The 22,286-nt window shown below is 45.3% G+C and overlaps 2 protein-coding genes, 1 long non-coding RNA gene and 1 other non-coding gene across 5 annotated transcripts; 2 read left to right on the top strand and 2 right to left on the bottom strand.

Moving 5' to 3' along the window:
- Nucleotides 1-1,412: 1,412 nt before the first annotated feature.
- Nucleotides 1,413-9,352, bottom strand: LOC114484832 (uncharacterized). Of its 2 annotated transcripts, none has more exons than XR_003678183.2 (3): nucleotides 9,186-9,352; nucleotides 8,237-8,308; nucleotides 1,413-1,737 (listed from the first exon to the last, which is right to left on the bottom strand). It is a non-coding gene; the product is annotated as an uncharacterized lncRNA (long non-coding RNA). The 2 variants fall into 2 exon arrangements; XR_008616527.1 differs by lacking the exon at nucleotides 9,186-9,352 and adding an exon at nucleotides 9,004-9,177.
- Nucleotides 9,353-9,368: 16 nt separating this feature from the next.
- On the top strand, nucleotides 9,369-11,230 carry SNAPIN (SNAP associated protein). Its single transcript, XM_007130261.4, has 4 exons — nucleotides 9,369-9,615; nucleotides 9,881-9,927; nucleotides 10,165-10,283; nucleotides 10,618-11,230. The coding sequence occupies exons 1-4, from the start codon at nucleotides 9,473-9,475 to the stop codon at nucleotides 10,717-10,719; spliced, it is 411 nt and encodes a 136-aa protein (XP_007130323.1). The 5' UTR covers nucleotides 9,369-9,472; the 3' UTR covers nucleotides 10,720-11,230.
- A 185-nt stretch (nucleotides 11,231-11,415) lies between these two features.
- ILF2 (interleukin enhancer binding factor 2) lies at nucleotides 11,416-18,594 on the bottom strand. Its single transcript, XM_007130262.4, has 14 exons — nucleotides 18,500-18,594; nucleotides 17,704-17,763; nucleotides 17,445-17,487; nucleotides 16,671-16,775; nucleotides 16,222-16,299; nucleotides 15,784-15,886; nucleotides 15,142-15,207; nucleotides 14,323-14,439; nucleotides 13,756-13,834; nucleotides 13,098-13,185; nucleotides 12,598-12,659; nucleotides 12,406-12,520; nucleotides 12,096-12,186; nucleotides 11,416-11,948 (listed from the first exon to the last, which is right to left on the bottom strand). Exons 1-14 carry the CDS (start codon nucleotides 18,502-18,504, stop codon nucleotides 11,788-11,790), a joined length of 1,173 nt encoding a protein of 390 aa, XP_007130324.1. The 5' UTR covers nucleotides 18,505-18,594; the 3' UTR covers nucleotides 11,416-11,787.
- Nucleotides 18,595-18,833: 239 nt separating this feature from the next.
- Nucleotides 18,834-18,905, top strand: TRNAM-CAU (transfer RNA methionine (anticodon CAU)). Its single transcript has one exon. It is a non-coding gene; the product is annotated as a tRNA-Met (tRNA).
- The last annotated feature ends 3,381 nt before the right edge of the window (nucleotides 18,906-22,286 follow it).

Below are 22,286 nucleotides of genomic sequence, written 5' to 3'. Positions count from 1 at the left end.
CACTAAGTACTTGGGACGGCACAACGCTTGCCTGCCTGCTTGTTAGCCTCACAAGCATCCTATTCTAATAAATCACTTCTTATCACTTTGCCTCTCACTGAATTCTTTCTGTATTGAGACATAAAGGACCGGAGCTCTTCAGAGCCCCCTGAAACACCACCTATCTGTTTCAGTAGTGCCAGTGAGAGAGGTGTTGCAGGTGACCTCTGGCTGCCCTATTCTCCTGCCTGGGTGGGCTCTCTGACCTTACCACACCCATTCTAGTGACTTGGCCAGGCAGGTTGACCCCCGAGGGTGGAGACTGAGGCCCAGGATGGCTCTGGAACCTGTGATGGTGGCAGCAGTCTACCACCATTAATCCCCAGACAAGGGCCTCTTACTGTGTAGGGCAGGCAGGCCAGTAGACCTGGGGCAGCTATGGCTCCATGAGCCCTCTTTAAAGCATTCTCTTAATTCTCCATTTAAGCTTGATTTATTTAATTTCTTTACCCTTTAGTGTAAGGTGATTATCAATTTAAGATTTAAACACATCTTTGGTGTGATATTATGAGGTATAAGAAATATATATTTGGGGCTTCCCTGGTGGCGCGGTGGATAAGAATCTGCCTGCCATTGCAAGGGACACAGGTTCGATCCCTGGTCCGGGAAGACCCCACATGCCGCGGAGCAACTAAGCCTGTGCGCCACAACTACTGAGCCTGCGAGCCACAACTACTGAAGCCCACGTGCCTAGAGCCCATGCTCCGCAACAAGAGAAATCACCACCTGCACACCACAACAAAGAGTAGCCCCTGCTCTCTGCAACTAGAGAAAGCCCACGCGCAGCAACAAAGACCCAACACAGCAAAAAAAAAAAAAAAAAAATTAAAAAAAAAAAAAAGAAATATATATTTGGTCGTCAGCCCCAGTTCCTGGCACAGAACTCCTAAAACCCTTAGAATTTCCTGTGATAAGAGCAATAAAGGTGTCTTTTGTTATGTTAATAAGGTGACTTTTGGAAAGCTCCAGGTAACCTAAGGGGGGAGGGGGTAGCTGCCAGGGGAATCAATCAAGTGGTTAGAGGGTTGGAAATTCCAATCCCACCCCCAGACCTCTGGGGAGGGCAGAGGGGCTGGAGACAGAGTTATGTTAATGTAGTGGTTTGGACCTCACCAAAGGATGGGGGCTGATTGCCAGGAGAGCCAACCTTGTGATTAGAGGGATGGAATTTTCAATCTCACCCCCAATCTCCATGGAAGGGAGAGAGGCTGGAGGTTGAGTTCAATCGATGGCCAATGATTCTTGCCTATGTAATGAAGACCTCACAAAAACCCAAAAGTGTTGCAGGAAGGCGGACCCCTTTCAGGGCAAGACAAGAGTGGGCTCTTGTCTCACACTAAGAAATGAATAGTCCAAGGAGACACAGGTGCTGACAAAGCAAGAGACTTTATTGGGAAAGGGTGCCCGGGCAGAGAGCAGCAGGGTAAGGGAACCCAGGAGAACTGCTCTGCCACGTGGCTCACAGTCTCAGGTTTTATGGTAATGGGGTTAGTTTCCGGGTTGTCTCCGGCCAATCATTCTGACTCAGGGTCCTTCCTGGTGAGGCACGTATCTCTCAGCCAAGATGGATTCCAGCGAGAAGGATTCTGAGAGGTTGGTAGGACATATGAACTGGAGTCTCCTCTCTCCTTTTGACCTTTCCTGAATTCTTCCCGTTGGTGGGTAGCTTGTTAGTTCCGCATTCCTTACCAGGACCTCCTGTTTAAGATAATTCATGCAAGTGGTTACTACAGTGCCTGGCCAGGGCGGGCGGTATCAGTCAGTCGTTCCCCTAACAAAAGGACTGAGAGCTTACAGAGCCTCCTTGACCTTCCCTGAGTTCCAAAGTGTAGATTCAAACAGTTGCTTATCAAGGAAGGGAGGGAATGCAGAAATGAAGAAGAAGCAGTCAAAAAACAATAGTGCAGCCATAGGGCAGGGTTCTGGTTCCTCCTCAAGAGATATACATAACAAAACACCTTCGAGTTCTTCTGCTGGAACAAGGCCCCCACCCAAGTGGAGGATGGTGACTTCAGGCTGAGCATAAGACTCCTGGAGCACCAACCTATCACCTTACCACCAACCAATCAGAAGAGAGTCTGCACACAGCAGAAGATAACAAAGACTCTGGACCCCTCCCCAGATGATTCTCCCTTTAAAAACTTCATGGTCAAAGCAGAATCCTTGGAATTAATCTTTGGACATGAGTCCACCATGTTGGACCATCTCCCCAGGTTGCCGGCCTCCTGAATAAAGCAAGCTTTCCATTCCTACCAGCACTTGTCTCTCCAGTATTGGCTTTGGAGCGGCTGAACCTGAGTTCAGTAACACTAGGAGGGGGTTGTGGGAACCTCTGACTTACATCCAGTCTGTCAAAAGTACAGGTAACAACCTGGGCTAGTGATAGAGACTGGTGTCTGAAGTGGAAAGAGTACGGGGGTGGAGGGGCACTGGTGACAGTCATAGGACGATCTTTAACCTGCTGTGGACAAAGAATGTCCTGCCTTTTCAGTAAACAAAGGATGTTGAGGCCATCAAGCCCTCAGCCACTGCAGCTGTGCTAGGGTGCACCCTGAGGGGATTCAGGATGGAGAAAAACAGGATACTGGCCCTATCCTCTGATAGTTAAAGGGTATATCAAAGGAATAATTTCAATAAGCCCAGACTCTTTCATCTTCCCATACATAGAAAAGCTCTAAATTCATTAACCTGAGATGTCTGTTTCTTTAATCAGCCATAATCTTTTGATGTTCCACTAAGTAGGGGTTTTCTGTTGGTTTGTTTGTTTGTTTTTGCAGAAACTCCTATATAGCCTGGTTCCTCCCTTACCTCTTCAGAACAGTCCCTCAGAGCTATCTGAGGAAGCTGTACCTCAGGCTTAAGTCCTCAGTAATGCCCCAAATAAAACATAATTCTCAATTTTTAGGTTGTGCTTTTTTTTTTCTCAGTCGACACTGATTCTCGGACACCCTGCTGGTGTCTGAGAATTGCTTGTTGAAAGTGTGGGGAAGCCCACACAGACATTGGCATTGGGTCAAAGAAACCGAAAGACGTGGGGATAAGAGACACACACAGTGAAAAAACTTCTCTGGAAGTCCTGGGTGAAATGAGTTCCCCCAAAATGTTCTGAAGATTTACCCTTTGGATTTTGTGTGTGAAAGCACATCCTCTAAGGGAATTTCATTTCAGGGGGGACACCAGGTCAGCAAATGGAGAAGAGAGAGGAGATGACGGAAAGCTAGACAAGAAAGATAAAAGAGGGGGACAGTCCTCCTCAGCCTCCACCCTCTGACCCCTTAGGGATAAGCAGGAGTCCTGGGGTCTGACCTGATCCTGGTCTGAGGATGGAGGATGTGGAGGTGGTGGATCCCAAGCACCAGTTAATAAAACAGCAGGGGGCTTCCCTGGCTGCGCAGTGGTTAAGACTCCGCGCTCCCAGTGCACGGGACATGGGTTCAATCCCTGGTTAGGGAACTAGATCCCACATGCATGCTACAACTAAGAGTTTGCATGCCACAACTAAGGAGCCCGCGAGCCACAACTAAGGAGCACACCTGCCGAAACTAAGACCCAGTGCAACCAAATAAATTAAATAAATAAATAAAATAAATATTAACCAAAAAATACAGCAGGAATTTCGGGCCTCCTGGATGCCTGCCCCTTCCCCACTCCCACCGCTACTGCTGCCCCTTCAGCTCTGCCATTGAAGCATTGTAGGGCTCCCCAGACAAAGTTCTCACCTCCCAGAAATCAGGGTAGACCAGGCAATACCCATCCCTTACCTGGACCTGACAGAGGCCCGAAGAAGTCTGACTCTCGGGTAGCCCTCCATAGTTAAAGCTGTCACCAGACACCATTCTGTGCCCCACTCCAAACAGGAAGGACCCTCTGACAACCTTAAGCTCCCTCCTGCCACATTCGGGCTCCATGTGGGATGTCGGGGTGCTGCTAGTGTGCCAGGGAGAGGGCACAGTGTGGCTGTGCAATGGATGTGTGCCTTCCCGCAACAGATCCCTCCCCCATGTCCTCTGCCTGCCTCCTCTTTTTTTTTTTTTTTTTTTAAGTTTTTTTTTTTTTTAATTTATTTTATTTTTGGCTGGGTTGGGTTTTCATGCTGCATGCCATGCCGGCTTCCTCTAGTTGCGGCGAATGGGGGCTACTCTTCCTTGTGGTACGCGGGCTTCTCATTGCGGTGGCTTCTCTTGTTGCGGAACACGGGCACTAGCCACGTGGACTTCAGTGGTTGTGGCACGCAGGCTCAGTAGTTGTGGCTTGTGGGCTCTAGAGCACAGGCTCAGTAGTTGTGGTGCACGGGCTCATGTGGGATCTTCCTGGACCAGGGTTCAAACACGTGTCCCCTGCCTTCGCAGGCAGATTCTTAACCACTGCACCACCAGGGAAGCCCCTGCCTCTTCTTTATGAAAGTTGTAGTCTCCCAGGCCTCCCCTGGGTCACAAAATCCTAGCTCAAGAATTAATGAGTGAGGGAATTCCCTGGCGGTCCAGTGGTTAGGACTCTGCTTTCACTGCCGAAGGCACGGGTTCAATCCCTGGTGGGGGAACTAAGATCCCACAAGCCGCATGGCAAGGCCAAGATAAATAAATAAATAAACAGTACAACTTTAAACATTAAAAAAGAAAAAGAATTAATGAGTGAAAGGATGTGAACATATAGGGACAAAAATAGCATTTGGGCCAGGAGAACTGGTAAGAATTTATACAGTAAATCAGCGATATGCTGGTCACAGAATCTTTAGTTCCTCCCTGAAGTACCTAGATAAAAGTATCTGATGCACATTTCCTGAGCTGTTTTACAGATGCTAAAACCCCCACCAAATAGAAGAAGTTAACTACTTGATGACCATGAGCTTGCAGTCCCCAGACCAGCTGGAGCATGAGGATTGATAATGTTAACCCTGTGACACAACCCTATTACCTCATCATCAACCAATCAGAGAGTTGTGCACATTCGGGGAGTTCGGGTCTTTTGAGCATGAGCCACCCTGTTCTCCTTGCATGGCCCTTGCAATAAACCTCTAGCCGCTCCAAACAATGATGTTTCAGTTTGTCTGGCCTCACTGTGCATCAGGCACACAAACTTGGGTTTGACAACAGCTGTACCGCCTGAGCCAGTGCAGCACTCAGCACAGCACAATGCAGAGGTTTCTCGTGGACATACTCCCAGACCCACCTTCAGGTAGCCAGCAAGGAGGGGGAAGTCAACCTAAGCACTTAGAGCCGGGTGAATCGGCAGATGCGGAACCCATGGATACGGAGGGCCTACTGTAAAAGCGATTCCTTAAAAGTTTGGACGGTAATTGCAGTGGAGCAAGAAAATCTTCTTGTTTGGTTTTTCTCCCAAGATAAAAACCTGCGCAGATTTGAAGGCACTTTTGCCAGTGTTACACAGATGGTCCAAAGTTTTTAAGACTCTCAGAGTCAAGGTTTCTTTTCATTGCAAGTATGTGAATATATCTCTGTAGCTACAGTCTGTATTCAAACTACTGGAATAAAATATCTGCCAGTCAAATAAAAAAAGGGGGGGGTAGACTTCCCTGGTGGTCCAGTGGTTAAGAATCCACCTTCCGATACAGGGAACACGGGTTCAATTCCTGGTCAGGGAACTAAGATCCCACATGCAGCAGGGCAACTAAGCCCACGCACTGCAACTAGAGAGAAGCCTGCGTGACACAACCACTGAGCCCATGTGCAACAACTAGAGAAACCCTTGCGCTGAAACTAGAGAGAAGCCCGCGCGTCTCAATGAAGACCCAGGGCAGCCAAAAAAACAGGGGTTGGGGAGCTCAGAGACAGAAGAGAGGGCGAGTTTTTATGACTTACATCTCCTTCAGCCTCTGTGGAAAAGCTAAGGACCAGAGGACTACTGCTATGTGATACTGGCGCAAGCAGGGAGGAGGGGGGGTTTGCCCTGAGTACCTTGTGCCATGATGCCTGGAATTTGATAAGTGTTTAGAGAATGAATAATTGAACCAGCACTGGCCTTCAACCTGTTATCCAACTTCAGGGTTTCTGGAAGAGCCTTGCCCTGTCTCCCTCACCGAGGTGTCCAAGGAATCAAGAAAAGATGGATTCTAGAGTCCCTTTCAGCACTTATTTTCTCTGAGCAGGGTTATTATGTAATCTGACTGATACGTTAGTGTGCAGGCTGACCTGGAGGGTACAGAGACTAGAGGCAAGAAGATCAGTCAGGAGGCTGATACAATGCCCTCTTGAGATATGAGCTAACTCAAAAAAAAAGCTAAGTCAATGTGATAAGGAGTGAAAAGGAAAGCATAAAAACAAAACACAGAGTGATTTTCTTCAGAGAATCAGCCTTTGAAGTAGGATTACCAGATAATATACTAAAAAATTATTTGTGGTCTATCTGAAATTCAAATTTACCTAGTGTCCCACAGTTTTTTTGTTTGCTCTGTTTTCTAAATCTGGCAACCCTACTTCAAACAGTTACCTGAAAGGGCTGTGGCCTAACTTGGGGGCTTCCTGTCTAGACACAGATCATAAACCTCTTTTCCAGCCAAGGCCAGCCCCTGTTCTCTGTCCCTGGCACAGGCCTCAAGGACTTGGCCCTTTTTCCTTTCCTCTTCAACATTCACACCGCTTTGTCCCGGGCTTCCTCTTCTGAAAGCCTGATTATGAAGCAGGCTGCCGTTGCCCTAGCTACCCCGCTTCCTTGCCACTTACTCCTCAAATAAGCCCCCAGCCTCTCCTGAGAGTTTTACCTCTAATCACTAGAGGGAAAGATAGAGGGAAACAAACACAGTAAACAACAAAAACTGTACAAGGCTTCAAAAGTTGCCACAGTTGGGGTCTCAGGTTTGCAGCTGCTGACCACAACTCTCCCACAGTGATCTAAACACCTTTATTCCTGAGGACGAAACTGTCAATGAAAAAAATTAATCAATAGTCAATCTAAGAAATGGAAATGGAAAAAGAAATAAAATGGAAAATTTTATTCAAACCAACCTGAGGATATATATACATATTTTTTAACATTTATTTATTTATTTATTTGGCTGCACCGGGTCTTCGCTGCAGCACGCAGGCTCTTAGTTGCGGTATGTGGGATCTATTTCCCTGACCAGGGATTGAACCCAGGCCCCCTGCATTGGGACCCTGGAGTCTTAACCACTGGACCACCAGGGAAGTCTCCAACCTGAGCATTATAAGCTGGAGACAATCTTTCAGAAACTCTGAGGACTGTTCCAAAGAGCTAAGGTGGGAGGCTAGGACTTAACATGATTTTGACGAAGGGGTATGTGCAATTAAGTTCACGTCTTGGTAGACGGTGACTGCTATTCTCCAGAAATAGAGATCTTAGTTAATGGTTTAGTTCTTTTCTAAGAATGGGAAGATGCAAGAAACTGAGATCATAAAATTTTCTCCTGAAAACACATAACTGAGGGCCAGTTCTGCCAGTTTTCCCAGAGCATGAAGTGCCTCATCCTGATCCTAAATTCCTTTCAGGGTGTACTGTAGGTCATTGACTGCAGTGGCTAATGACTTGATTCTTATAGAACTGGCTAGTGGGCAACATTCTTTATTTTACAATCCTCTACCTTTCAGTCTTTATTTCAACCAAGGTTTGGGAGGCATTTCATGGCCAGCTTGTTTCATGGTGCTAGGAGTGCTCATTCCCAGGTCAGACAAGGATTTCATTGATAGGCCTATGTGCTATTACTGGACTAGGCCCTGTTAACAGTAACCAAAAGCCTCTGGACTGTCTGTCTTACTTGTCTGTTACGGTCTGGATAATGATTCGCTCTTGTTTCTTCCTATATCTAGAGTTACGCTATTACAGTCATTGATCTTATAGAACTATATATTTGGTCAATCGTTTCAAGTTGCCTAGTCATCATTATTTTTATTGGAGGCTCAGTCACACATTTGGTAATGCAAGAAACAATAATCTTGTAAAATAGGCAGAATACAAGTAACATAGTAACATTAATGAGGTAATAAGTAAACATTTAAGCTAAGAAATTCCATTAGGTATCTCCCCAGGTCATCTGACCTAGCCTGTTCTGCAAGCAATCGCTGTCATTAAGGGAAATGATATATTGGTATTGTACATAAAGTTTACCAAAGATATCTGCACGTACAAGGTGAGTGGTGGGTCATCCTGACGCCTTACAGAATTGAGAAAGGAATGTTATCTTCTAAGGAGTTACATGGTTGGCATCAGAAAAAGAAAAATTTACCTTTATGGTTGAGCTGGTATTTCTGACATTGGAGAGATCTGGTTAACGCATAATGCAGACGCACACTGCACACTAGAGGGAAGAAAAGAGGCCCAAACAGGGAGAACTTTTTTTTTTTTTTTTTTTTACTATACCAGCAGGGAATTCCCAAGCAGAGAACATTTTCATGTTTAAATTTTTCTTGTTTGCCTTAAAATAGGAACTTTATTTCATCAAAGCTCAAGGCTGAACATTCTGGTGCCCATTTATTGTGAATCACTGGAACACATTAGGGCTTAAAGGACAGAGGGCTGTGCCTCTTGTTGAGAATTCAACAAGAGATGTAAACTCTCTGGAAAGCCATGAAAAACAAAAGAAAAGTAGGGAAACTTTTTGAGGGTAGACAAAAATATGGAAACATGCAGGCTAAAACCAAATATTTTTATATAATCTATATAACAAAATTTACCACTTTAACCATTTTAAAGTGTACAGTTCAGTGGCATTAAGTAAACTCACATTATGTAACTGTCACCACTACTAGTCTCTAGAACTTTTAAATCATCCCATACTGAAACTCTGTATCCATTAAGCAACAAGTCCCCATTCCCCCTTCCCCCCAGCCGCTGGCAACACTGTTCTGATCAGGAGATAAAACTTACATTTTATCTCCATGAATTTGACTGCTCTACGCACCTCATACAAGCAGAATCATTAAATATTTGTCCTTCTGTGTCTGGCTTATTTCACTTAGCATAATGTCGTCACGTTTAACGCATAGCACGTACCAGAATTTCATTCCTTCTTAAGGCTGAATAGCATTCAGATGCAGTTTTGCACATATTTTAGTGCCATTAAAAAATACATTTAAATTTAGAAATATACTATACTATGACTATCATCTGGCTTTCCCACAAAATTAACATGGGAAAGCTATGGACAACTGGGGACATAAGCATTTATTTTTCACCTTTGGAGAAAACAAAACGTACGCATCCCCAAAATGGTTCCTTCTAGCTCTTCAAGTCGAGACTTTCAAAACCCGCCACTTCACGGCCTACAAAGAACTACAACTCCCGGTAGCTCTAGGGCCCGGCCCTGCGCCCCGCCCTGCTGGCTCCAGAGACTGCGTTTCCCAGAAATCCCAGGCCTGGGTCGGAGCTGGCACTCCCCGGGCGCCCCCTGGCGGCGCACTTCGGCGGGGTTTCAGTTCCCGGCGGCCCTCGCGGCAGGTTCCGGCCGTAAGGGCAGTTCGTGATGGCGGGAGCTGGTTCCGCCGCTGTGTCCGGGGCAGGAACCCCCGTGGCGGGGCCCGCAGGCCGCGACCTCTTCGCGGAGGGGCTCCTCGAGTTCCTGCGACCGGCTGTGCAGCAGCTTGACTCTCACGTCCACGCCGTCAGGTGCCCTAGAGGGAAGGTTGGGGCGGGGCCTCTCCTCGATTTGGTTTTGTAGGGGCGGGGCCAAGAAAGGGCGGAGACAAGACGAGTTCGGCGTTCGGATGAGACTAAGAATTGGGGGAAACTGATTGGAGGCGGGGCAGGCCGGTGGGGGGCCTGCCGGTGGGGGCAGAGGCTGGCTTTTCTGAGCCCTTAGGAAACACATAGGGAAGAAGGTTTTTGAGTTCCATTAAGTGTCTGACCGTGTAGGCCTTGTACCTCTTTGCAGAGAGAGCCAAGTAGAGCTCCGGGAACAAATTGACAACCTAGCTACCGGTGAGTAAGCATCCCTGTATACGCGGGATCCTACAACTCACTCCAGGTTTTGCCAACCTCTAGGGCTGGGTTTCTGTCACTTGCTTCCAGGGCTGCCGATGGACTCCTCTTTCCTTAAGTTTCTAGTGACTGTGCCCATGTGGCACAAGAGTGCTTTCCGTAGCATTTACTAGCTTACTTGTTCCAAGAACGAGAAGGCCATTAGGTGTTTAGTTGCATCTTCCTTCCATTTCCCAGAACTGTGCCGTATCAATGAGGATCAGAAAGTGGCCCTGGATCTCGACCCCTATGTGAAGAAGCTCCTTAATGCCCGGCGACGAGTCGTCTTGGTTAACAACATCCTACAGAATGCCCAGGTATAGGAATTTCCTACCAACAGTAACTCTTTGTTCTTCTAAGTCCTTAAGGTATTCTCCGATTTTCAAGGGGTGTCATGAAGTCCCCAACACAACGAAAGTCACCGTAATTTTTAGTCTTTTTGGGGAAAGGGAGTTGTCAACTAATGCCAGCCAGAATAGAACTTACTGTTCTTATTCTTAACCCCTAGTTGCTCTCATTTATGTTCTTACATACCTTAGAAGACTTAAACGTTGACATGAAGCAAGCCTAAGATATTTTCCAGCCTAGTTGACAGCAAGCACTAAATCCTTTCACAGGGCAGTTGATTTGATTCCAAATCTTGTTTTGTAGGAACGGCTGAGGCGGCTAAACCACAGTGTTGCCAAGGAAACAGCCCGAAGGAGGGCAATGCTGGATTCAGGAGTTTACCCCCCTGGTTCCCCAAGCAAGTAACAGGCCAGAAGATGGGCCCATGGCCACAGAATAGCACAAATACCGTTCCCCGGCTGCCTGTTTCCTCCAGGACTCCCTGTAGGTGTTGGGACATCAAAAGGGCAGCCCTGTGGTTTGTTTGAAGCACTTCAGTCTTACCCATTTATGTGGGGCCCAAAGAAACCTGTGTAGAGCAGGACTCAGGATCCCAAAGGGTTTATTTTGGCTCTTGCTTCCAAGAATGAGCTGAGGCCTGTACATTTTCTTTTTTTTAAGCTCCAAACTCAAGGCCCACCTCCTCTACCATCTCGAGCCTCATTAACAAGGGAGGGGCTTCCTCTGTTACATGCGAGGTTGTTGGACCTGGGCAGAATGTCCTCTACCTGTGACTTCCAATATTCTTTTGTTTACACTAGAAAGGGCAGGCAAAGTCAAGGTGAATGACCCACCTACCCTCTTTGTTGACTGCACTGGCTTGACTACTGTAGCAGTGTTACTAGAACCATTTAATTCAATAAATGCTTAAATGGTATTCCAGTTTACTCTGGTATATGGAAAGGTTCCAAGAGTCTTCTGCATTAATTCAAATATAGCTTCAAATTGAGATCTAGTGTTCACAATGAAAAGGCTCAAGTATCATTTTCAATGAAGAGTACAGAAAGCAAAAGGAAGCAAAACAGCTTGCCAGATGCCAAGGAAAAACAAGACCAAGAGCCCTACTAGGAAGTACTTTAATCTTTTTTCTTAGTAAAAAAAAAAAAAATTGCAAACACTAACAGTTCACAACATTTCAACAACAAAGTACTGGTTGACAGAGGCTACCAGGAGCTCGGGATTCTAGAGTATTAGGAATAAAAGTTGGTATCCTGCTTCACTATAGATGGATGGCATAGGTCATAAATGGGAGACTTCTGGCTACTAAGCCAGTTTCAGAACACAGTGGAATGACAATTCCTTCTATAGTGTCTTTTTAATCTTCCTTCCTGTCTCCCCTATCCCTCAGAAATGCCACCACATAAAGCCCAGCAGCAGTTAGCTTAGGCTCCAGTCTTCTCCTTGGGTAAGAAAGGGCGTGAAGAGACAGGGAGGTCATTCCTGAGTCTCCATGCTTTCCTCTTCCTCTCCTTGAGGTGGCTCTTCTGTATTCTCCTCCTCTTCCTCTCCTTCCTTCTTCTCTGGTGGCTTCTCATAAGCCTTTTCTGAAGGTGTCACTATCACTCCATCCCAGGTAGATATTTCAGAAGCAAGATCTAGAAGAGAAAAAAGGTGACTTCAGACAAGTAGCCCAACATACAAGTCATGACCCACACAGTGGAAACAATAAGACATGAGTAGTGTAGAGTTTCTTTGTAGATCAGAGTACCGTAAAGAACCCCTGTCCCACAGTGGTCACTCACAGCTGGCATCACCCTCCTGGCCAAGGATCTTCCTAAAGCCACCATGTGAGAGGATTCGGACCAGAGTCTGAGCTGTGTAGCAGACCATATCCTGAGGGAGAGCAAAGTAAGGGTAAATTAGCAATGAAAATCAAAATACCTTATTTGACTAACATTCTTATGAAAAGTGAGATAAAAACAACTTTTAATTTCAAGACCAAAGTCTGTGAGAACCCCCAAATCCCTGACCACTAAAAACCACATTCCCTTGCCTTCTGACCAGATATTCAAGAGTGGGGCACAACAGACCATTTCAGAGCTGTCCCAATACCTGCTGTTCCAGAGTCATGACTGTGTGTACTCTGAAGTTGCCACTCTCACAGGGGTCAGTGATACCCACCGACCCTGGCAGGAAGAGTCCTGCAGCCAGAATCTGCAAGCATCGTCTGAAACATGGAGAGGTATTAGAAGAACACACAAGACAGCTTACATCCAGCCCCAAACCCAAAGCAGCATGCTATACCTGTATGCCACATTTAGGGCCAAAGGCTGTCTGGTGGGGTTGTTCATCACAGCATAGTGCCCCTAGAAGAAAATGAATCTGGTAGGTGTGCCATAAACTGGCAATTCTATCTTCCAACAAATTAAAACTTTAAACCATCATGAAGAAAACTGGTTAATGTCTAGCTAAAATTTTAACATTGAGAAGCAGTTCTGAAATGACTGTTCATTCAGTAATTTCTCTCCATTACCACATTAATGAAATGACAGCAGTAATGAGAAAAACAAAGGTGCAGTAATAGCTACTCATTTAATTGCATACTCCAAAAGCCCAAAGAAATAATAAACACTGAATCTTTATTGGATTACTTGTCCACTAATGAGATTTCTTTTTTTCCCTTTCCCTTCTCTGCCCCTCCCTGCCATTTCTTTTTAATCTGTACCAAATTTCATATTCTGGTAGGTTTCAGAGTAACTACTGTAACATAGGATCAGGAATTCCAATTGCCCTTCATTACTTACAAGTAGGTCAAGTATCCAGGGAGTGAGGGGCTCAAAGCCAGGAAAACGAATCCTCAGATCCTTCAGCAGTCTGATGAGAACTTTAACTCTGAAGGTAACAGGGACCAAGGATTAAAAGTAATAACATCATGAAACAAACTAGTGAATATAACAAAAAGGAAACAGACTCACAGATATAGAGAACAAACTAGTGGTTACCAGTGGGGAGAGGGAAGTGGGGAGGGGCAAAATAGGAATACTGGATTAAGGAGGTACAAACTATTATGTATAAAATAAGCTACAAGGATATACTGTACAACATGGGGGATATAGCCAATATTTTATAATAACTATAGATGGAGTATAACCTTTCAAAATTGTGAATTACTATGTCGTATACCTGTAACATAATACTGTACATCAACTATAGCTAAAAATAAAGTAATAAGATTATTTACTTCCACACATAAGGTACAGAGATGAAGCTATTTCCAGAACTATACATTCCCTTCTTTCCCTCAACCTAAGTTTGCTTACTTAAGGTAAAAATCAAAATCCAGACAGAAGATCACAGCCAAAAATGTTCTGTGAGAGGAAGTATTGGGGGGGTGGGTATCCTGCTCTTCAATGTAATTAGAAGGATTAGGATATATCTTCACTCAAACAGAGAGGGACTCACGTGGACTGAGAAGCATTTTCCTCAAACCAGCGGGCATGTCGGATGGCTGCTAAGGCACTCTGCAACACCTTGATATCCACTAGAAGACAAGCATGACATCCACCAAGATGAAACATTCCCATTATTGAGCAAGCAATTCAATCCCACTGCCATAGTCCAAGAACGTGGAAGGAGGACAGGATTACACAGTAATTCCTTAAACCACCCCCGTGTTCCCCAGATCAGCAAGTCACCTGTCCAAAAATCACTATTACTCCCCCAAACCAAATCTGGAAGCATGCAAGAGCCCCAATTTTCTCCGAAAGCCTACCCCCCTCCATAAATATTTCCTCAGTCCTTTTTCTTAAATCCTCAAACTACTTTCTTGGCCATGCTGGCTTTGACAATTTCACTAGCAAGCTGGTAAAACTGTTTCCAAATTACAGAGGAAGACAGCAAAGTCTGAGGGTAAACTTAGTTTGTTGCTATTCCACATGTGACCTTTTGGGACCTAAGTAAACTCAATAGCACTTTATACCATGTTTTGAATTTCCCCAAATTTAACAGCAACGGAATAAAAGGACTAACAGTGGAGTTCTGGGTCCAGTTTTCGGAGATTGGGTGGCACTGTTGTAATGAGAATCTTCACTGTAGCATCAGAAGAACTGATTTCAAAGCCAGTTTCATTGGTCAGCATGGTCAAAACTGCAAAAAGAAAAATCAAAAGGTGTAACTCATATTTCCATCAGATGACCAAAGGTAAATCCAGGATGAGGGTGGGGGAACAGATAGGTTTTTTACAATTTATTTACTTATTTATCTTTTTGGCCGCACCATGCGGCATGTGGGATCTTAGTTCCCTGACCAAGGATGGAACCCATGCCCCCTGCATTGGGAGCTCGGTGTCGTAACCACTAGACCACCAGGGAAGTCCCCTAGATAGATTTTTAAAAACAGCAACAGTCCAGAATCAGAACTGAGAATACAGAGTTTGAAAGTAAGGGACATCAACTGGATTTTTTTTTTTTTTTTTTGTGGTATGCGGGCCTCCCTCTGCTACGGCCTCTCCCGTTGTGGAGCACCGTTGCGGAGCACAGGCGCTCCGGACGCGCAGGCTCAGCGGCCATGGCTCACGGGCCCAGCCGCTCCGCGGCATGTGGGATCCTCCCAGACCGGGGCGCGAACCCAGTTCCCCTGCATCGGCAGGCGGACGCGCAACCACTGCGCCACCAGGGAAGCCCATCAACTGGATTTTGAACGCTGGCGAACTCTGCCCAAAACTTCCCCAACCTAAAACTCTGCATTCGCTCTTCCTTCTAGCCTGACCTGACTTTGTTAAAATGAACTTATAATCATAGACCTGACTCCTGTGACCACTAAATTACATGTTCAGCAACAAACTCAAACCTTCAGAAGGATCCTGTGCCCTTAGGCTCTCCACGACCTTGTTCCCTAGTGCAGCAACGGCTTCCACTAGATTGAAACAACAGGAGATAATGAAGATTACAATTATTTATGTAGATTTTTCTATACATCTCTGCACTCTGATTTCTGCTGGAGCAAGGACAATCAGCTGAATGAACACTTTTACAAGGCGAAGCTAACACCTGGACAGAGAAATTGGAAGGCTCAGGGAACAGGACACCTCCTCCTATATACACACACCTTTTTCCACAGCAGGGTTTCTTGTCAGTGGGACTAATGTCATATTGGCCTGGATAATTCTTTGTTTGGGGTTGGGAGGTAAGGTTTGTCTTGTGTACTGCAGAATGCTTAGCAGCAACCCTGGCCTCTACCCAAAAACATTAGCCCCACAACATCTCCAGACACTGCCAAATATCCCCTGGGGAGCAAAATCACCCCCAGTTGAGAAACACTGCCCCATAGTAACTGGCCATATTCTTTCAGATACAACACACATTAAAAAACTAAATTTCCCATTTGTCTTCCAAACAGCCTTTCTCACAAGAAATTTGGGCTTTAAAGATCCCTATGCCTCAAATCCAACTGCTATGTTCTGCTCCTAAGGCCAGACAGAGGCACACTCACATGTTGGCAAAATCTTTAGGATCACCACCAGGTCAGCCACATTGTGTCCTGTAGTCATCGTTCCCTTTTTATACGATCCGACTTGTCGGACTTCTTCAATTTGCTGTTGGAAAAGGGATTTCAAAAAGAAAACTCAGAAGTGAGAAGACTGCCTAGTTCCCCTCAGAACTCACTTACAACACAGCTTATTACCCGGATTTGGAAGTAGCAGAGTTCAAATCATATCCCAAAATAAGCACATGAAAAGCCTGGTTCATCATGGTTAGCTGACAGTAACGATATAAGTCTGGTCCCCAAGATCAGCACTACAAAGGAATTCCACTGTACTTTCCTATTTTAAGAGTGGCTTTGAATAGGCACCTGAAGAATTAAGAGACAGGAACCAAGGAAACTTCCACAAGGCTCCCCTTTCCTAGGACTAAATCATCAAAAACTCACCACTTCAAATGTCCCAGGAGCCACAATCAAATTGTCTATCACATTGTTAATTTTTGTCACCAGAGAAAGGATAGAGGCCTGAAAGACAGCAGGAAACAAAAAAAATCCTCAGGTGAAACACTGTAAGCAACTTCTCATCAAGCTTGAATATTTTCCCCTAATCCCTTCAATAGGAGATGAAGCAATACCTGCACGGGCTCTGAGAACATCCTGACCCTTCCAGCCTTGAATACTTTTTGATCCCAAAGATAGATTCCCCAGTAAAAATATGAATGCACATGTAATTTGTTTATATATTCACCTGGCGCTCTCCCTCTACCCCCAAAGAGAAATAAGGAGAACGATTAAACTTTCTGTGGAGTTTAGGCTCTGGTAACAGTAACCTCACCAGTAGTTATTTACTTCTTTGGCTTCCTTTGAGGAATCTCGGGAAGAAACCCAAAATATACCTGTTCAGCAGAGTTAGGAGCAAGGTCCTGATTCCTCTTCAGCAAGGCCTCACTGAAGGAAGTTTCATCAGGCGCTGGCTTGACCCGGGGAAAGGCCATTTCACACTAAACCAGAAATAAACAACTACATACTACTTACCAAAAATAATATACAATAGAGATTTTCTTTCTGTTGCCACAACACAAAAAAATTGAAAACAGAAAATTCTACAACACTTATTTTTACTCCTTAAGATGTTCAGGGGCTTCCCTGGTGGCGCAGTGGTTGCGCGTCCGCCTGCCGATGCAGGGGAGCCGGGTTCGCGCCCCGGTCTGGGAGGATCCCACGTGCCGCGGAGCGGCTGGGCCCGTGAGCCATGGCCGCTGGGCCTGCGCGTCCGGAGCCTGTGCTCCGCAGCGGGAGAGGCCACAGCGGAGGGAGGCCCGCATACCACAAAAAAAAAAAAAAAAAAAAAAAAGATGTTCAAACAAGGATAGAAGCTGGAGGGAATATCCATAACTTAAGCTCTTACTACTGTTACACTAACAGATAAGCCAGAGATACCATTAACTGTTCAGAACAAAGATTATAAGCATGTCACTGCCCACCGTGGCGGAGGAACTGTCTTCCCCATCCAGCTTACACTGTTTATGTATGTAACGCAACACACAGCTGACTCAAACCCACCCCCAACTCCACTCACTAATCCCCTTCTCTGCTCCAACTACCACATGACTTCATTAATAGGGAGACGCTGGTCTCAACCACAACTGAACAGTGGCCAAGGTACTCACCAAATAGAAATCAAATGGGATATGTGGCACAAAGGGCCTGAACCTAAAATACGAAAAACAATCCAAATTACTCACCACAGAAATCAAACTGACCTCGCATAACGGGGCCAAACTCATTTACCAGGAGAGCATGCAAAGAATGCTTCTAACCCACAGCTGGATCTCACAAAGGCAGGTAAGATTAGTCCACTCCAAACTCCTATTTAGATGACTGAAATGGAAACTAACGGGTGCAGAGATGCTAAAAACTGGCACTCACCCTCCTCCTGGGCCTCCTCTGGAACCAAAGCGCCCGCCACGACCGCGGCCTCTGTCACCCCTAGAAATGAATGAATAGATTTTAACTTTGTTTTGACCTCGTTGAAGCAATCTCCACCATACCGGCCACATGATTTCGCGTTAGCCTACCTCCATCGCTGTGCACTTCCCTTTGGAAGCCAAGCGATCCCATTCCCACTTACACTTCTCCCCCCCAATTCCAATTCCTCATGGGGGTGAGGTGCCCAGCCTCACCCCCCCATGACCTCCGCCTTCGGGATAAATTAATCACATCAAACCTCACATTAAATACTGACGAGGCTCAGTAAGCCCTACAAGAAATGCCCCATAATTGCTGGGACACTCCAACTCTAAGACTTCAGAGACTAACGTGACTGCTCATTTACTCGTTCACGTGGTAAAAGCATCAGGCATATCCTAGATGTCAAGCACTTGGCACTGAGGATGCATGAGGCACGTTCCAGCCTTCTCAGTCGAGATGGGGGGGGAGGAAGTGCTCCTCCTGGGACCTGAGGATACCCCCTCATCTGAACACCCCAGAGACCGAAGTGTCGAACCTGCCTACCCACTCCTGGGCCCCACCCCCATCCCCGGCCCGAGTTACCCCGCCTCCTCGGCCCCTGACCTCCCCCACTCTCTCAGCCCAGGAGCTCTCAGGTTTCCGTGCAGCCCCTCGATACACGGCCCTTTCAAGTCCTCCGACTCCTTTCAGCCCAACTTCCCACAGTTTTCGGTCGAATACCCGAAACCTCTCTAGGGCACCCCACAGCCCTTACCTCATGGCGTCCTAGAGCCCGAACAATGGAGGCCACACCAACCGCCCCTCTCCACCAACGGGCAGAGAACTGGAGAGGCGGCCTGCCGGCGTATCCCAACAAACTCCGGTGCGATTGGCTCCCGCCGTACTCCGCCGCTTGTGCCTATTGGTTTACTTTGGTAAACCGGTTTATGAACCAATGAAAAGAGCCTACTGTGTCAGGAACTAGCCAATAAGAACGGATTTGACAGTAACGACCTTTGCAGACACTAGGGGGAGCTGTGTAAAGAAATCAGGATGGGTAGCATTCAGCGAATTTTCTGTACGCTTCGTGAAAAATTATTTTTCGAAGTAGCAGAGTGGCGCAGCGGAAGCGTGCTGGGCCCATAACCCAGAGGTCGATGGATCGAAACCATCCTCTGCTATCGGTGTGCTTATTTCTGTTTTTCCTTCCCAGGATTTAAATTTCTTCAATACATGTAACCACCATACTCCTACTTTTTCCTCTCTCAAAAATGCAGGCTTTAGAAGCTGTTTTTGCCATCAGCAAGCGAAATGGAACAGGAAGAGACTTTAGGTGACTGTGAACACTACACGTCTGGATGTGGTTCACAGAAGCTAGAAACTTGAGGCAGGAGAAGCGGATTTGAGTATGTATATTGATTGAATCAGAGGGGGAAAATACTGATGGTGAGGGACTAGCAGGGAAACTGAGACAGCCTTTGGAAAGAACTCAGAAAAAGAGCGCAAGGGAAGTGACAGGAGAGAAGGACCAGACCCCCTGCCATTTGCCCAGTTTCCCCTCATTTCTCTTTTCCTCACTCTACAATCTCTCTGGCGGATTTCACCCTTATACGAAGTTTCACAGCCACAAATATGGATATACTATGTTGCATTTACATCAAGCATATTACTATATGCTTTTCGTCCTTCTATAATCCTGTTTCTCCCCCTTCTTGCCTTGTTTTGCATTGATTACTATTTATTATTCCTTCCCTGCCTCTGTCAATTGGAAGTTACACACTCTTTTTCTACTCTTTTAGTGGTTACGCTAAAAATTACGACGTGCCTCCTTGAACTGGCAAGGTCTAATTTTATGTAACACTTTTACCCTCCTCGTGAAAAATGAAGGAATAATTTAATTCCATTTACCACCGTCACTCCCTCCAGAACTATATTGTTGTGTAACTTTTTTAAGTACTATATTGATACTAATATACTAATTGTAGTATTATTTACTGCAGCAAAATGCACAGATCTTAAGTCTACAGATCGATTAATTTTGAGTAATGTATTCTGCCCATTACACAGATTAACATAAAGAACATTTTTATCACCTCAAAAAATTCACTCATACCCCTTTGCCCTTCCCTCAGAGACAATCACTATTCCAATTTCTATTATCATAGATTAGTTTCGTCTGTTCTTCCCATAAATGGACTCACATCCTATGTACTCTTTTTTGTCTAGCTTCTTTTGCTTGACACATTTCAAGATTCTTCCATGTTTTTGCATTTATCAGCAATTGGTTCCTTTTTATTTATGAGTAGCATGCCATTGCATAAATATTCCACAGTTTGTTTAGCCACTCTCCTGTTGATGAATTCAGGACCTCCAACTGGCTGAGACACAGGCGAGCACATCTGGGCTGTTTCCAGTTTGGAGCCATTATGTATAAAGCAGCTATGACCATTTTTGTACAAGGTTCTTGTGGTGAGATGCAATTGTTCCTCTTGGGTAAGTGTAGGTGTATACGTTTATAGAATTTAAATTCCATATATATGTTCAATCTCACAAGACATTAATGCTTATTAATTAAAGCAGTGGTCATTGAGTTTTGCAATTTTTAATGCTCTTTATTCCTTCCTGTACTGCCAACACTCATCTGGAATAATATTCCTTCCGCTTGAGAATTAGTGCCCTTCTGTTGGTGGCTAACTTTCTTGGTTTTGGTTTTTCTGAATACATCTTTATTTCACCTTTGTTTTGTTTTGTTTTTTGCGGTACGCAGGCACCGCTCTCACCGCTGCGGAGCACAGGTTCTGGACGCGCAGGCCCAGCGGCCATGGCCCACGGGCCCAGCCGCTCCGCGGCACGTGGGATCCTCCCGGACTGGGGCACGAACCCGCGTCCCCTGCATCGGCAGGCGGGCCCTCAACCACTGCGCCACCAGGGAAGCCCCACACCTTTGTTTTTGAAGGACGTTTTCTCTAGATATGTAATTCTAAATTGGCAGTCATTTTCTTTCAGCACATTTACAATATTATTTTACAATTTTATGGCTTCCATTTTTGCTGTGAAAAAAAAGTTGTTAATCAAATGGTTACTCCTCTGAAGGTAACCAATTCTCTTTTTTCTGCCTATTTTTAAGATTTTATATTTGGTTTAATTTCCTGCAGCTTCACTCTGATGGCTCCAGGTATGGATTTTTTTTTTTTTTTTAATCTTGAGATTTGTTGAACTTCTTGAATCTGTGGCTTGATGTATTTCATTTATTTTTTAAGTTTCTCAGCCATTATCTCTTTAAATATTGCTTCTACCCTATTATTTCCCCCCTCCTGGGCTCCAAATAAAGGTGTGTCAGACTTTCTCATGGTATTCTTTATATCTCCAACCCCCTCTTTTATATGTTTCATTCCTTTGTATCCATGCTTCATTCTGAGTGGTTTCTTCTGTCCTTTCTTCCAATTCATCACTTACTCCTCAGTTGAGTCTAACTTGCTCTTAAACCCATGAATTGGTTCTTAATTTGGGCTTTTGACTATTTCAGGTCTGGATTTTCTGTTTACTTCTGGTTTATCCTACTCCTAGGTTTCCCCTAGGAGTGCAGCCTTTCAGGATCCTAACCCTAAATAGGAAGGTGGTTTACCTAAGTAATTACCTTTGGGGACATTTGGACTCCAAATTTTGTCTCACTTGCCCCACACAGCCTATTTTCTGCCACCAATTTTGGATCAGCAAATGACTCTAGGGTAAAAGCTCTCCTAACATTTTTAGTTGTCTGCAGCTCAGCTTGAGGACTGGACAAATTACTTAAGCCATCATTGTTGCCTCTCACTGTTGCCTTTCCCGTTGCGGAGCACAGGCTCCAAACGCGCAGGCTCAGCGGCCATGGCTCACGGGCCCAGCCGCTCCGCGGCATGTGGGATCTTCCCGGGTCGGGGCATGAACCATCGGCAGGCGGACTCTCAACCACTGCGCCACCAGAGAAGCCCTAAGCCACCATTGTTGAAAGAGAAGCTCAATTACTAAGTTGGATTTCTAGTCTAGTTCTCCTGAGCTCAAGTTCCACTAATCCAATGGCCTATTGGACACCTCCACTTGGATATCTACAGGCACTTCGAAAGCAATAAACTAAACTTGTTATCTTCCCCCCGAAACCTTTCAGCTTCTTTTAGCTTCTCAACTGAGTCAATGTCACCTAGACTTCAGTTATTTATATGCTCTTCCTGAATTCCAGTTGATTCTACTTAAAAAGCATCTCCCTATAGTGAACAAGACCGTATTATACATTTAAAAATTTGTTAAGAGGGTAGATCTCATGTTAGGTGTTCTTAACACACACACACACACACACACACACACACACACACACACACGGACACAAGGAAATGTTTGGAGGTGATGGAAATGTTTATTACCTTGGTGTTGTGGTGATGTGTTTCATGGGCATATGCATATGTCCAAACTCATCAAATTGTATACATTAAATATGTACAGCTTATGGTATATCAATCATACCTCAATAAAACTTTAAAAAAAATTTTCCTATCTACCTCTATAGCCTCGTTATAGAACAAAGACAT

Source organism: Physeter macrocephalus, unplaced genomic scaffold, assembly GCF_002837175.3.
Source record: "Physeter macrocephalus isolate SW-GA unplaced genomic scaffold, ASM283717v5 random_71, whole genome shotgun sequence".
Taxonomy (NCBI): domain Eukaryota; kingdom Metazoa; phylum Chordata; class Mammalia; order Artiodactyla; family Physeteridae; genus Physeter; species Physeter macrocephalus.
Note: the sequence above shows the minus strand (reverse complement) of the source record. Positions and strands in the feature narration are given on the sequence as shown.

What these genes read in the sequence shown, in the direction of transcription:
- SNAPIN (XM_007130261.4), top strand. Translation starts at nt 9,473, where the DNA reads ATGGCGGGAGCTGGTTCCGCCGCTGTGTCCGGGGCAGGAACCCCCGTG. An exon ending in TCTCACGTCCACGCCGTCAG is followed by an intron (nt 9,616 to 9,880) that starts GTGCCCTAGAGG and finishes ACCTCTTTGCAG; the next exon opens with AGAGAGCCAAGTAGAGCTCC. An exon ending in ACATCCTACAGAATGCCCAG is followed by an intron (nt 10,284 to 10,617) that starts GTATAGGAATTT and finishes CTTGTTTTGTAG; the next exon opens with GAACGGCTGAGGCGGCTAAA.
- ILF2 (XM_007130262.4), bottom strand. An exon ending in CCTAAAGATTTTGCCAACAT is followed by an intron (nt 15,208 to 15,783) that starts GTGAGTGTGCCT and finishes GTTTCAATCTAG; the next exon opens with TGGAAGCCGTTGCTGCACTA. An exon ending in GAAAATGCTTCTCAGTCCAC is followed by an intron (nt 13,186 to 13,755) that starts GTGAGTCCCTCT and finishes TGTTACCTTCAG; the next exon opens with AGTTAAAGTTCTCATCAGAC.